At 46.3% G+C, this 13986-nt stretch overlaps 4 protein-coding genes across 4 annotated transcripts; 2 read left to right on the forward strand and 2 right to left on the reverse strand.

Moving 5' to 3' along the window:
- Positions 1-152: 152 nt before the first annotated feature.
- Positions 153-3367, reverse strand: GIQ15_03079 (MutS protein; the record flags this gene model as incomplete). Its single annotated transcript, XM_033550496.1, has 6 exons — positions 153-1633; positions 1681-1768; positions 1818-1891; positions 2304-2622; positions 2680-3025; positions 3069-3367. 6 exons carry the CDS (start codon positions 3365-3367, stop codon positions 153-155), a joined length of 2607 nt encoding a protein of 868 aa, XP_033407657.1.
- Positions 3368-3519: 152 nt separating this feature from the next.
- GIQ15_03080 (WD repeat protein) lies at positions 3520-5188 on the forward strand (the record flags this gene model as incomplete). Its single annotated transcript, XM_033550497.1, has 3 exons — positions 3520-3744; positions 3799-4877; positions 5011-5188. The coding sequence occupies 3 exons, from the start codon at positions 3520-3522 to the stop codon at positions 5186-5188; spliced, it is 1482 nt and encodes a 493-aa protein (XP_033407658.1).
- A 1451-nt stretch (positions 5189-6639) lies between these two features.
- Positions 6640-9393, reverse strand: GIQ15_03081 (F-box domain-containing protein; the record flags this gene model as incomplete). Its single annotated transcript, XM_033550498.1, has 3 exons — positions 6640-6910; positions 6973-9211; positions 9273-9393. The coding sequence occupies 3 exons, from the start codon at positions 9391-9393 to the stop codon at positions 6640-6642; spliced, it is 2631 nt and encodes an 876-aa protein (XP_033407659.1).
- A 785-nt stretch (positions 9394-10178) lies between these two features.
- Positions 10179-13602, forward strand: GIQ15_03082 (cytochrome c1, heme protein; the record flags this gene model as incomplete). Its single annotated transcript, XM_033550499.1, has 11 exons — positions 10179-10220; positions 10287-10681; positions 10831-10938; positions 10995-11346; positions 11439-11735; positions 11793-12034; positions 12221-12293; positions 12505-12659; positions 12738-12800; positions 12876-13273; positions 13334-13602. 11 exons carry the CDS (start codon positions 10179-10181, stop codon positions 13600-13602), a joined length of 2394 nt encoding a protein of 797 aa, XP_033407660.1.
- Between the last annotated feature and the right edge of the window lie 384 nt (positions 13603-13986).

Below are 13986 nucleotides of genomic sequence, written 5' to 3' on the forward strand. Positions count from 1 at the left end.
TAACCCCTATCGAATGCAAACCCGAACAGCACCATATAGCAAATCTCTTCGAAGTGCTTGCCTCTTGAACTAGTTAACCGTAAAGGGTCACTTTTCAGTTTAGTGAATAGACGAGGTTGTGATTTCAACCCATAATCACACAGAAACATAGACTACTCGTCTGAAGAACATGTAGACATAACATCTGATCGACGTTCAACTTCGCTATAAAAAAGCAAGTCACTATTCCCCGAGGATTGTCCGACACACGCAGATCCAAGACGTCTACGGTTAATAGTCGGATTTGTAGGGAGAGATGGGCTGGTGCCATGAGGCGATATACCCTCCATTATTGGATCGAACTCTCCTGAAACTTCAATTTGTTCACATTGGGGCGTGGCGTCTTTACCTCCCGCAGTAGCGGCTTGCGCTTCCGCTTCTGCTTCAATATCCATCATTCGTAAAGTAAATTCCCCCTGGAGTCGAAGGAGCCATTGTCTGAGCTCTTCGCTTTCCATGACCCCATCGCGGGCTTGTAGCAGCTGTTCTCGCAAAGTTAGCAGAAGTCGACGTCGCTTAGCTAGTGAAATAGCTGCAGAGGATATGATTCGGTCCCGGGCAACAAGAGTAAGTTGAGTCGATACTTTCTCAGCAACCGCTATAAGGTAAGGAGGTAGACAAAAGATCCTGGCGAGCGCCAGACCATAATGTTGTTCTTGTACGTAGCCATCAACAATCTTGTAGAGCATCGTTATTTTGGACCTTGGATCAGACATATCGACAGCAAGATGCAGATTGATAACTCCGGTGCGGTGCTCCATGATACGCGGCAAATCGTGAAAGTGAGTAGTAAACCAGACTAGGGCATGAGTTTCCACGAGAGCTTCAGCTATGGCAATAGAAATAGCAAGTCCATCAGCAGAAGCAGTCCCGCGACCTAGTTCGTCTATAATAACCATACTTTTTGCATCGATATTCCGCAAAATAAACGCCATTTCTCTCATCTCGGTTGAGAAAGTCGACACATTGGTAACTTGGTTATCGTCCGTTGAGACGCGAGCGAATAGTTGATGCACAATAGGAAATGAGGCATACTGAGCAGGGACTGAACTCCCAATTTGTGCCATTACCGTCATCAGAGCGAGCGATCGAATATACGTGCTTTTCCCGCTCATATTACAGCCAGTTATAATCTGAAACCGGGACTGTTGGGAAGCATAAACATCATTGGGGATATATTTTGTTGAATGGATTTTCTCTCGGATAGGATGCCTCCCAGCCTTGATGGCTACCGTGTCAGTTAGTTCAGGGCGTACATAATCTTGCATGTTTTGGAGGTAAGCGAAAGCTGCCATCATATCAAGCATAGCAATCGCTTCGCTAATACGAAACAAGCTGGAAATTTGCGATCGAACGTCATCTATTAGCTCTTGGATGCTTCGATCGCTCATGCTGATAACTTCATTATGGGAGTCGGTTATCTTTTGATTCATCTTAAGAAGGTCAAGTGTTTGGAATTCCACGTATGCCTTCCTTCGATACACATTGATGAAGACGTCAGGTAATGGGGTATCCTGGAGACTGGAAGATCGCACACGAAAGTAATAATGGCGAGCAGATTCGAATCTCAAATCTAATGGGATATCATGCTCCTCTGTACATCTTAGTGTCCGGATTAATTAAAGGGTAAGAAGAACTTACCAGTAAGGCGTGCGGATAGTTCTGCTACATCATCATTGGCTTCTTTGTAGGTTTGTCTCGCAACGTCGAGGAGGTTGTTTACTCCGGCCTAAGTGATCAGAATCATAAGACGAATTCGAAAAAATGCAAATACATACCTTGACTGCATAGGTTCTGTGGTTACGTAGATCCAGAGCACTGGACTGATACCTCACATCGTCATTGAGAGTTTCTTTGAGAAGTAATTCAACGGGCTCATAGCAGCTTGGTGAGCATAGCTGGTTTCTAATCGGTTAATCCATGAGGAATCGAGTTATATAGTTCAATAGAGCTAGTCCACTTGCATTACGTATTGTCTCCAGAAGACTGCTTCTCGCACCAGCCAAAGCATCATATACAGGTCTTATCGAAGACACAAATGTCTTCAACATTATCACATTGTTGATGGATTGCTCGGCAAACGAGAAGCTTGGCTTGGTTGGTACAACAGTCAACTAAATTCAGGTTAGCAATAATCTATATTGGGGTTTCAAAGACGTTACCCACAGCCGTAAGTACTCTGTCTGAATCAACAAAGGATTTAAGGGCTGAAAATTATCCCTTAGCTTCCTAAATCAAGAGGTTGGCTTGGTGGCAAGACAAACCTTGTCTGATAGCAAAGAACATCCCCTCATTAGTTGATAACTCTTCGACGGCATCATATCTAGTGATCAGTTTAGCGCGCTCCGTAGAAGGCTGTAACACATTGCTTCGCAGCAATCTAGAGCCCATTGGGGTGTGCGTTTCGTTGAGGAGCCCAAATAGGCAATCCCTGGACTTTGAGTTTTGTAGATTTTGAATAAGTTCTAGCGAGACAATAGTAGCTAAGTCTATCATCATAGATCCTTCTGACGGCTCGTATCTTAGACGAAGAGAATGGGAAGTGAAAGTCATCGAGAGTTCAAGCTCGATGTAAGTCAGGGCCTTGAAGATAGGTTAGTTAAAACTGCTTGTAGGGAGAGGTGTATTAGCTTGGCCTACAGCTGCAAAGCAACAGGCGGAAAAGTAACTGCCTTCTAAAGCCATTTTGATGGATTCTATGTCTTCTTTAAAGGCCAGCCGCTCAACATAATCATGGCCGTTTTGCTCAGACCAGTACTTCCTCTCGATGGCAGTGATCCGGATATGTGGAAGATTTTCCTCCACAATTGCATATAGTTTTGAGAGGGATTCCTTTGCCGTTTTCATAAACAGCACTTCAGTGGGCTCAAATACAGCCAGTTTATGCACCGTCCTGGCATAGGTCTGGCTGTCACAGATTTGAGAAAGAACGGCTTCTGAAGTAGAGAGGTTGACAAAGGCTAACCCAACAGCCGGAGAGATACCCCTAGATTCACTTATTGCACAAATGATTTCCTGGGATGGCACACTTGTAGCTGCCGTTACTGGCCGAGTTCCTCGATGCCCCCCAGCGACAGTTCTGCCTGTGGTTGGACGTGTTGACCTGGTTTCCGAGGTATCGGGGTAAAGGGAAGTAGATGGGGTGCGGTATGACATTTTCAGCAGAGAGAAATGATTGTATCGCGAAGTTCATCTGCAAGCCGCAATTTCCATCCGTTTCATCTACTGACACAAACTCCAACTCGCGAGCAATGCTGGTCTCTTGTCGTTGTCGTTGATGCCGTGAACGTCGCTTTCGCCGTATTGGGACCGGCTTATATAACCACATCTTATCTCCACGTGATTTATGTAGATAAGATAAACTCAAAATAGTTTTAGTGGGAGCATTTTTTCTGTAAAGTTATTCAGAGGCCTTGTTTATAGAGCTCTTTGATCGGATTGCTATCAGAGAGAAGGGTTAGCAGCACCCGAAAAAAAAAAATGGCGACAGTACTACCCCCACCTAGCAAACGCCAGCGACGCGAGATTGACGAGAAAGCCCGGGAACAGCAGGAGGTTGATTCAATCCCAGAGAACCTGGGAAGCGTCCGAGTTCAATTTTTTGACCAGTCTACTGGAAGTGCCTCTGGGCCGGCTGTAGCTGTTCCGTTAGGTGATGCCACAGTGAGGAATTTGGAAATACTGCTGAATACCCTTCAGGGCAATGTAGGTACATCTTATGGGCGTTTTGATTATGCTTCGCAACTGACGCTATGACAGGATGACGATGAAAGGATCCCTTATCGATTTGCGTATAAGGAAGACGATAAGGATGGCAATCTAGTTGATATCTCATCTGACTTGTACCATTCTCTACTCCAACCTGGTATAAAGACCACTGAAGACATTATACACCTACAATATACACCGCAGGCTGTGTTCCGTGTCAAGGCTGCATCCCGATGCTCGGCATCAATAGTAGGACATGGAGAAGCTATATTAGCGACATCTTTTGCTTCATCCTCATCTTCACGAATGGTATCGGGAAGTGGCGATTCAACAGCACGTATATGGGACTGTGATACTGGGACACCGTTGCACACTCTTAAAGGACATTCCAGCTGGGTTCTGGCTGTGAGTTGGTCACCCAACGATAAGATAATAGCCACTGGAAGTATGGATAATACCGTCAGACTATGGGATCCTCAAACTGGCCAAGCGTTAGGAGGCCCCATGAAAGGACATTCAAAATGGATCATGAGCCTTGCATGGGAACCGTATCACCTACAGAGCCCTGGGAAACCCAGACTAGCATCAGCATCAAAAGATTCGACTGTTAGAATATGGGATACGGTGTCTAGACGAATTGAGAGCGTATTAACCGGACATAAGGGTTCCGTATCCTGCGTTCGATGGGGTGGCCTTGGTAAGATTTATACCTCCTCCCACGATAAGACCATCAAAATATGGCACCCAGAGGATGGAAGTTTGATACAAACGCTATCCTCTCATACTCACCGGATCAACCATCTGGCTCTATCCACCGATTTCGTTCTCCGTACCTCATACAACGAGCACAATCAAAAAGCACCCGAGAAGGAAGAAGACAAAGTGAAGTTAGCAAAGGAGAGATTCGAAAAAGCTGCCACCGTCAATAACAAGGTATCTGAAAGGTTAGTCTCTGCTAGTGACGATTTCACAATGTTTCTATGGGATCCAGCTTCCTCAAATAAGCCTGTGGCCCGAATGCTTGGACATCAAAAAGAAGTCAACCACGTCACCTTCTCTCCGGACGGTGCATATATCGCTTCTGCTAGTTTTGATAATCATGTTAAACTGTGGAATGCTCGAGATGGAAAGTACGTATTCCCTCTCTATATCTATATTACCCTATGTATGATACTGTTCTAACGCTCTACCCTCAAGATTTATATTTTCCCTTCGTGGCCATGTTGGCCCCGTATACCAATGTTGCTTTTCTGCAGACTCTAGACTTCTTGTTTCGTCTTCCAAGGACACAACTCTGAAAATATGGGATATTCGAACCGGGAAAATGAAAATGGATTTACCCGGCCATCAAGATGAGGTATATGCAGTCGACTGGAGCCCTGATGGTGAAAAGGTGGGAAGTGGGGGAAGGGATAAGGTGGTCCGTATCTGGCGACATTAATATTTTTCACGATCACCTATACCTTTCATGTCCGTTGGTTGTTTACAATTACTCCAGCGTAGGTTTAAATGTTTCAATTCTTTGGTTACTCAGTTTATACAGAATAGAATATCCCCTTCAGTTTATGAATGTAACGACAATGGTTCTGATCATACATAATCATAACGTTATATTTAGTCCAATAAGCGTTGCAAATAACATTATAACCAAATATAAAACCTCGGATCTCCGAATATGTCTCGCTTTACTTACATGAATGGTAGGCTGAACATTCGCTCGAAAGAAATCACCATCCGTTGACACCACATTCCCAGGAGGCCAGTATTCACAGACAATATACCAGCCATTAACCTCCTCGTCTTTCCTCTTATTACCGACTCTAGGATTGCATTTGACTCTTCCACATCCCACACTTATGGTACCTTTCCATACGAGCTGCGTAAAATGACCAGTCTTCTTCGAAAATCCAGTCGGCTTTCTGAAGTTGTAGATGTCTCGTTCATCGCCCCATGCTTTTACAGCAGATGAGGCATTCGCATACCCATATGCTAAGTTTTCGCCTAGACCTGATCCCTATAATATGATAAGCCCCGTGTCGTCTTAGATATGAAGTATGGAAAGGGTAATGCATACGGAATGTTTCCATCGACATTTCTTTGCCCAGTCTGATGCGGTTTGTGCCAGGGTATTGTTCCATCGCAAATCAATAGCATTGTGCTCCGATCGATACCGATTAGAAGTCTTTAGTACGTTTTCTCGAAATTGGATATCCGAGACATCTGACGGGGGTATCGGTGGCGACGAGGGCTTTACATAGATTGTGATAACAGTAGGGCTTATGGCAGAAATTGTTTGCAAAAATAGTAGTAAACCCATGTATTTAGCTACCATTGTAGTAGGAATAGCTCAGGGTGTTATTGATGATATCACCGTTATGTCGCGTGGGATGAAGGGGAAATCTAACGTTGATAGATTTAAATATCTTCAGTATAGCTCTATTCAAATATATACGTTCTATAATTATCTTCAATGCAAAAAAGCCGAGGAAAACTCGCCTTGCTGGCTTTGCACAGACGGGGCGGCTTAGCTTCTTAGGCATTTTTTTTTTTGGCCACTTTATGGTGGGTGTCAGAGAGGGATATCCAAACAATGCGGTCTTTAATCACCTATATGATACCATGCGGGCGGCAGTTGAAACGATTCATTCGTTTTAAGTGTGGGAAGGTTTGAGCTAGGCGGCAAGCCTGCTCACGGGTAGGAGTCGTTATTATGTAAACTCTGAGTGTGTTGTCACATAGATAGAAAGAGTGCGATATATAGTTAGTATCGCCAATGATATGGTTATCATTGTCCCGGACTTTGGTTGCACTGGGGGCTTGGGTATGACCATCTTCCAAAACCCCAAATAGAGGCACAATAATCGATGATTTGATGAAAGACTAACAACTGAGTTACATCACGGTGCATCCTACGCCATACATGGCCTTCTCGACGCTGTTTTTGACTTGATACCAATCGGCTCGTCGTTCAGCAAATTCGTAAGCCTCCTCAGCGCGGAAGATCCCATGGAAACGACTAGCATCGGAGATAATAGAGGCCATCTCCTTTGAGTCTGCAGTGTCAATCAGGTAAACTTGGGATAGCTCTCTCAAGGCTTTAAAATAAAGTGGGAGTTCCGCGTTTCTCATCGACTGTATAAGCCCAAAATAGTGATTCATATCACTATTCACCGGTGTTAGTGTTACGTTCTTTGGTACTAGATGGGATCAGGGATCATGTCATACCTTATGAGCTTGATGGAGCCTTCTATACTAATTCGATGGCGCTTGATATGTTTACAAAGCGCGGTAAAAAGGCGGAGGCCAATCTCCTGGTTGAACACATCCAATGTGCTCTTATCTGTTCCACCAACCAACATTCTCGTGTGGGAGGAGATAACTTGAACAACTGCTTTAGCTGCATCACTGGGGCCGATATCTGAAGTTCTCTGGGCTGGATCGACTAATTCAGGGTGGAAATCCCCCACCGATTGTTTGGTAGCTAATAGATATTCCACCTCGTCCATTAGTACGCCGATTCCTTTATTAAGTCCTGCGGCAACCCGTTCATCAAGCTTCTGTTCGAATTTCCTTTTCTCCTTGACGGCAGGGTCAAGGAAGTCGCTTCGATCCGTTAAGCCAGCTGCAATCAGTTCCTGTTCGTAGAACACATCCACCATCTGTAGAATTAAGTCGCCCACATTAACTAGCTCGAGGAACGTAACGAGGGGCTCAACACCCGACTTCTCCTGTTCGGCTTGCTGACGAGGGCGATACTCAGAAAGGTGGTTGACTGCTCGGTCAAAGCCAGCAATGACATGGCGATGACCAAGACTGTCTAGCAAGGAGACAAAAATGGCTTCACATTGTGCCTGTGCAGATTTTCCTAGTTCCCCCTTTAGGCCCACAAATTGTGCCGTCCTCTCCAGGCTTGACTTAGCAGCATGAACCAGGTTAAGTGCGACTTCGATGCTAAATAGACTGCGGATTCCCTCGAATTTGGAATTCATAATTGCAGCCTTAGCTGCAAATTCTGTGGTAGGAAGTTCTGTTGGTGTGACGGGAGTGGGAGGCGAAAGGAGAGTGGATGAACGATTCGAAGGTTGTGTGCTCTTAGCTGATAATTTTTCTGTTCCGTCCTTCTTAGCTTCCGGTGCTTTATAAAAGCTTGGAATCATATTCACTGGGGCCATGATCACTTTCGTAAATGAGCTTAGAAAGTCCCTCTTATCAGCCTGCCTATTGTGAATGTTAGACATGTATAGTGACTCCGTGGTGGCAGCTTGCTCGGATAACTGTCTATCCCAATCTCCTACAATGGAGTCAGAATGTGATCGGAACTGATCCAATTCTTCAGCGAGATACAAGTCGACATGTGGTTCGAAGGTCCGCTCAATAGCTTGTCGAGCTAGCTCCTCGAATTGATCCTTGGAGACTTGGATTGGGTTCAGCTCGCGAATGAAGTTGAGCGATTGGGCAAAAGTCCCCGGTAATGTCTGGATATAGGCTGCCTTATTCGTAGACTGGAGGAGGTCGAGCAGCGGAATAAAATATGGCGATAATATATCTTTACACATCCGCTCCAGGAAAAGGGATGATACGTTTGGACCGTTTGCAAAACATCGATTTATACAGGAGGCCTCTTCATTGAATGCCACACTGAGCCTGGTTAAGAAAGCATGAGTGTGATCAAGAGACACAGTGCCTGAATCTGCATCAAAACCATCCATTGGACTCCCAAAATCCGATTTCCGTGTGATTATATGATTTTGATGGATGAGTAATTCAACGGCAGCTCCGCCACCGTTGAGAGTCGTCAAGACATGGGCATATCGCTGCATTAAATTATCAACGTCTCCGTTTTCATATCCCTGCTTAAACTCGCGTAAAGCAGCCTTTTCAAAGACAGATACAATATCAGCCAACTTTTGCCTGCGTATCCCGGATCCGAGGCCTATATCAGCATTTGAGAAATGTTGTAGCTGTGATAGCAATAGAGCTTGCTGTTCAGGTTTATCATAAGACTTGAAAACTAAAGAATCGGTGGAACCTTCGGTTTTGACAATGTCTTGATAGAAAGGGTTTAGGGACTCATGGATTTTACCGTATTCTTCTCTTGCTCTTCCTCGAATAGAGCGAGCGTCTCGGAGAGCTGCAAGTGGACCGGTGATTTCAGCTTCCACCTCCGCATTAAACTCAACGACATCAAATCCACTAGAATCCGTTATATGTCCGTTAGATTTATGGATCTCCTCTTTAGCCGTTGAAGGCCTGGACTGTGGTCTTCTACTAGGCGGGCGATCAGCGTCCTTCTCTGAGCCTTCCGCGGAACTTCTTGCTTCCACCTCATTCCAGCAGCCTATTTGTCTCAGGAGCCTGACCCATCTTGTGTCATCGTATACCATCTCATGCATACGTTTTGACGTCTTCGCCACACTTATAAGGTCTAGAGGAGGGAGGTAGTCAAGGATTGAGGCCATAATTTCTATTCTACGTTAGTATCAGAGATACCAGAGGAAGATATGCGGGTAGTTGGCATTGCCTACCAGCAGGAAGCACAGGTTTCAGCACTTCAATCTGCGCCAGCTTTAACGGTGCGAGAACATCCTTGCGGGGTGCGCGAGGCGGCGCCTTGGAAGACGGCCTCTGCTTGATCGAGCTTGCCATGCTGGTCCTCGGATAATATGATCATGTAGATTCGTTGGCGGAAAAGATACGGATAAAGTTATCTCATTCAGTTGCACCCCATTTGTTGAAATAGCGAGCATAAGAAGCAGGCGTCGTTTAGAGGCTGTCGGCAGCAAACCCCCGGTTAAACGAGCAATCGTGTTAAGAGGATCAGTTGGAGGCTAGAGGCTCAGGCAGCCATGTTATCCGGATGATGCGAGGCTCCCACAGCTTCTGAACAACGCTCAAACTCCCCCAATCCACTCGATGTTGGTAGTGGTGTTGGTCCCTTGTCGCTCGAATAGGCGTTCATATGATACGGAGTGCTCGCTGATACAAATCGTTATCGCGATCCTTTTATCCGAGTTAGCTCACGTGATGAGTTTGTTTCCAGGAGCGTCCTATATGCAAGGGAAACAGGTAGGATATCTAGAGTGAATCTTATAGTTATAGCTAATGAGAATTTTATTATTTTGTTCTCGAATTATATAGACGTATTCCTCTGGTATATTTGTATATGTAGTAGTACAATCGACATACTGAAAGCGGTGACCAAAACGGTATTCTGCCTGAACCTTTGGAATGTATCAAAAAGTCGTGATTCTTCCTTTACATCGTGTATTAATTGAGGCTGTACATCATATTCACCCTCAACACGCATACCGTAATACAGTTTTCTCTTGTTCTATGGGCCGTTGCCCACAGACGTTTGACCAGGCAGTAAAATGGGACGTTCAGTACAAGTAAAGACAGTCAACACACCGGTGCTCCACGTTGAAGCAAGGATGAGTAGCGTGGACGGCGGAATCATCTTGAGAACTGATATTGTATGCAGCTTTCAGCTTGATATACCAGGGCCTCGCTTGCTAACCCAGACACCCGTGCGGCCATAGGTTCGAGACGAAGTAACGAAGTGGCTTAGTGACAACTTTGCCGTGCTGAGCCTGGGGCAGGAAATAAAGACCTTCGGTGAGGATATCCCTCCTCACTACCTCTTAAGCCGTATTCTGGAGAAGCTAATGTATGACCTACCTACAGATGGCTTCAGTGGTGCTCACTCCACGTACCTTGATTCGATCAAGGTGATAGAGTGTTCTGGCCAACAAGGCGAAAGCGAAGCCTTTCAATTAGACTGTGTTAATCTTGACGTCCAAGCATACCAGCTTCGTTCAAACGAACCTGATACAAACCCGTTACAGGATCAAGGCAGTGAGAAACAAGAAGAAGATTCACCCCAAGCACGCATAATATCGCTGCCAAACAAGGAGTTAGATGGTATTTGGGAATCGTAAGATACACCAGAGGCTCGGTTGTATTCCTGTATTAACTCTCTAGACTTCTATTTGACCAGCCGATCCCGTCAAACTTGCTCCATGCAATTAGTCGTATGCGTTAGTACCCCGCCCAGCTGTATTAATAGTTGATGTAAACTAACAGCCAGCTACAAGTTGGGTTTTCGTGGCGTAAGCTTGGCCCTTGGACCATCAGCTGGAACCGCCTTATTCTCCTCTATGGGCCTCCGGGGACAGGAAAGACAAGTCTCTGGTATGTTCTAATCACGACTTATCAAGGAGGGATGAATTATCGTTAACCATATTTAGCCGCTCACTGGCCCAAAAACTGGCAATCCGCCTGGGGAGGCAGTTTCCGCAAAGCAAATTGGTCGAAATCAACGCTCATTCCCTGGGAAGTAAATTTTTTAGTGAAAGTGGAAAGCTAGTGGCCAAAATGTTTAGCAATATCGAAAGCATGCTAGAGGACGAGCCCGATACACTCGTCTGTGTCTTCATTGACGAGGTGGAGACTATGACTGCCAGAAGAGAGCAAACGTTGAGTGGGAATGACCCGCTAGATGCGATGAGGGCCGTCAATTCGCTTCTTACGGCATTAGATCGGCTGAGACACCACTCTAATGTAGTTGTACTTTGCACAAGCAACCTTCTCACTGCGCTGGTAGGCAAGCCCCCCCCCCCCCCCCCCCCCCCCCCCCCCCATGTATAATGCAACGAAGCTCCCATCTAACATGTTATCATATATCATGCCAGGACTCGGCATTCCTTGATCGGGTTGATATCAAGCAATTTGTCCCACGACCATCTGCAAGTGGGATATATGAAATATTCAGGAGTTGCCTTGAGAGCCTGAGTATCTGTGGCCTGATCGAGGGATCAACATTTGATGTCGTCCCGGTTGATCCAAACGACCCAACAACACCGCTCAAATACATTACCGAGCCAGCTGACTCTCTTATACTGCCCAGCTATGGCGGGATGCAGTTATGGTATCAAATGTTTCCAGAATCCGTTCCGAAGCAGCTTGCCGATATCGCGCATATGAGCACTGTAAGTTACACCATATGTTACTTTTGGCATCGCCAGGCGTAAGCTAATCGCTTCCAGGGCTTGAGCGGCCGATCACTTCGGCGGATTCCAGCATTGTCGCTCGTCCTCCACACTAATCATGATGTCTGCACCGCTGACCAGGCACTGGCAGCGTTAAGGCGTGGAGTGGAGGAGGAACTGAGAGCAAAACATGAGGCCGGGCGGGAGACAAGACAGGAGACAGGACAGGAGACAAAACAGGAGACAAGACAGGAGACAAGACAGGAGAAGACAAGAGCATCTGGCCTAGGAAAAGAGTAGTAAATGAATTTTATATCAAATTCTCCATGTGCCCGTCGGAACAACGAGGAAAGGACAGCATCACATGACCACGATGGACCAATGAGGACGCGGCTGATTCGACCCGACGCCGCGAGCCAATCACGGGACCGCTCACCAAAGTTGTTTCGAAAGACCAGGAAGAAAGTCTGACCTGCCTTCAAGAGCGAACCGCACTCCCATATATCGGATTCATCGCAACTCCTCACCCCATCTACTCTCACCGTTTCGTCCATCGGGGTACATCTCCTTCCCTCAGGATGTTGGCCCGATCTGTCTTGCGGAGTGTGCCGTCGAAGGCCATCTCTAAACAATGCTTCCGACAGGTTGCAAAGGTACACCACCTCCGTTCCTCCAGCGAGCCATTGCGCGGGCCGTTGCGAGCATGCAGCCCTATCTATGATGGTTTACACTCGGCAATGAATGGACTGCTGCTGACGCTTCGTTCCAGAGATCCTCGTCCACAGCTTCTGGCTCGCAAACACAATCTCCGTTCTACCTCACCTTAACCGCATCGGCTGCCACGGCCACCGCCATTGGCTCCATGGCCTGGTACTATCACCTCTATGGAGATGAAGCATTCGCCATGACTCCAGCTGAGGAAGGGTAGGTTACAATATCTCGTCAATTGCCATCGCAATGGTATAATTTTGGGCTGCAATTGCTAACAGTGTGATATCAAAGTCTCCATGCTACCCAGTATCCTTGGGAACACACCAAGTTCCTCAAGACCTTTGATCATGCCGCGTAAGTTTATTCAATACTTATATCCCTCTGTCGTGTCATTTGGACTCAGTTAATGTGATTATTTTAATTGAATAGCCTTCGTCGTGGTTTCCTCGTTTACCGTGAAGTCTGTGCCCAGTGCCATTCTCTCACCCGTGTCCCATGGCGATCGTTCGTTGGTGTCATGCATACCGTCGATGAGATGAAGGCGATGGCTGAGGAGCATGAGTACGATACCGAACCTAACGACCAGGGTGAAATTGAGAAGCGCCCAGGAAAGCTGTCCGACTACATTCCAGCTCCATACAAGAACGATGAGGCTGCCAGAGCCGCCAACAACGGTGCCTTGCCCCCAGATCTCAGTCTTATTGTCAAGGCTAGACATGGAGGCTGCGACTACATCTTCAGTCTCTTGACTGGTTATCCTGATGAGCCCCCAGCGGGTGCCGCTGTCCAAGATGGATTGAACTTCAATCCCTACTTCCCCGGTACAGGTACGTACATCAATTGAACGCCAACATTGGTCTCAATATACTTACATGGAAACCACACAGGTATTGCTATGGCTCGTGTTCTGTTCGACGGTATTGTCGAATACGAGGACGGCACTCCCGCTACTACCTCCCAAATGGCCAAGGATGTTACTGAATTCCTCAACTGGACCGCCGAACCCGAGATGGACGAGCGAAAGAAGATGGGTATGAAGGCTGTTGTGATTCTCAGTGCCCTATTTGCCGTCAGTGTCTGGGTCAAGCGATACAAGTGGGCCACCATAAAAACGAGAAAGATTGTCTACCACCCACCAGTTGGCGGCAAGCGATGAATGAAGAAACCCCCACAATCCAGAGCTATCTCCATCACCGAAGCCGCCCACCTCTGAGTCTTTTTGTGATTGTACCCTAACTCCTCGTGCCACACATGCCTGATACATTTCTCAATTTTCTGCTTCGTCGTTTTTTAGAGAGTGGGAGGACAGGGGAGTGACCATAAAAATCAGGGCTAAGTTTTGTGAAATTACCTATCTTATGTATTTATAAACTGTGCTCTTCCTTTTTTTTCCACGTCTAGAACCACAACTTTTCCCTTTGTCATTCTCAATGCTCCTCTCAGTCCTCGGCACTAGAAGTGTTCATTCAAATATATATAGTATTGCCGACAATTGCTACCCGTCCCCTATCAATGTATCCCAACCTCCCAACTACGGGAA

The sequence above is a fragment of the Arthroderma uncinatum genome, assembly GCF_011692745.1.
Source record: "Arthroderma uncinatum strain CBS 119779 chromosome Unknown scaffold2, whole genome shotgun sequence".
NCBI lineage: Eukaryota > Fungi > Ascomycota > Eurotiomycetes > Onygenales > Arthrodermataceae > Arthroderma > Arthroderma uncinatum.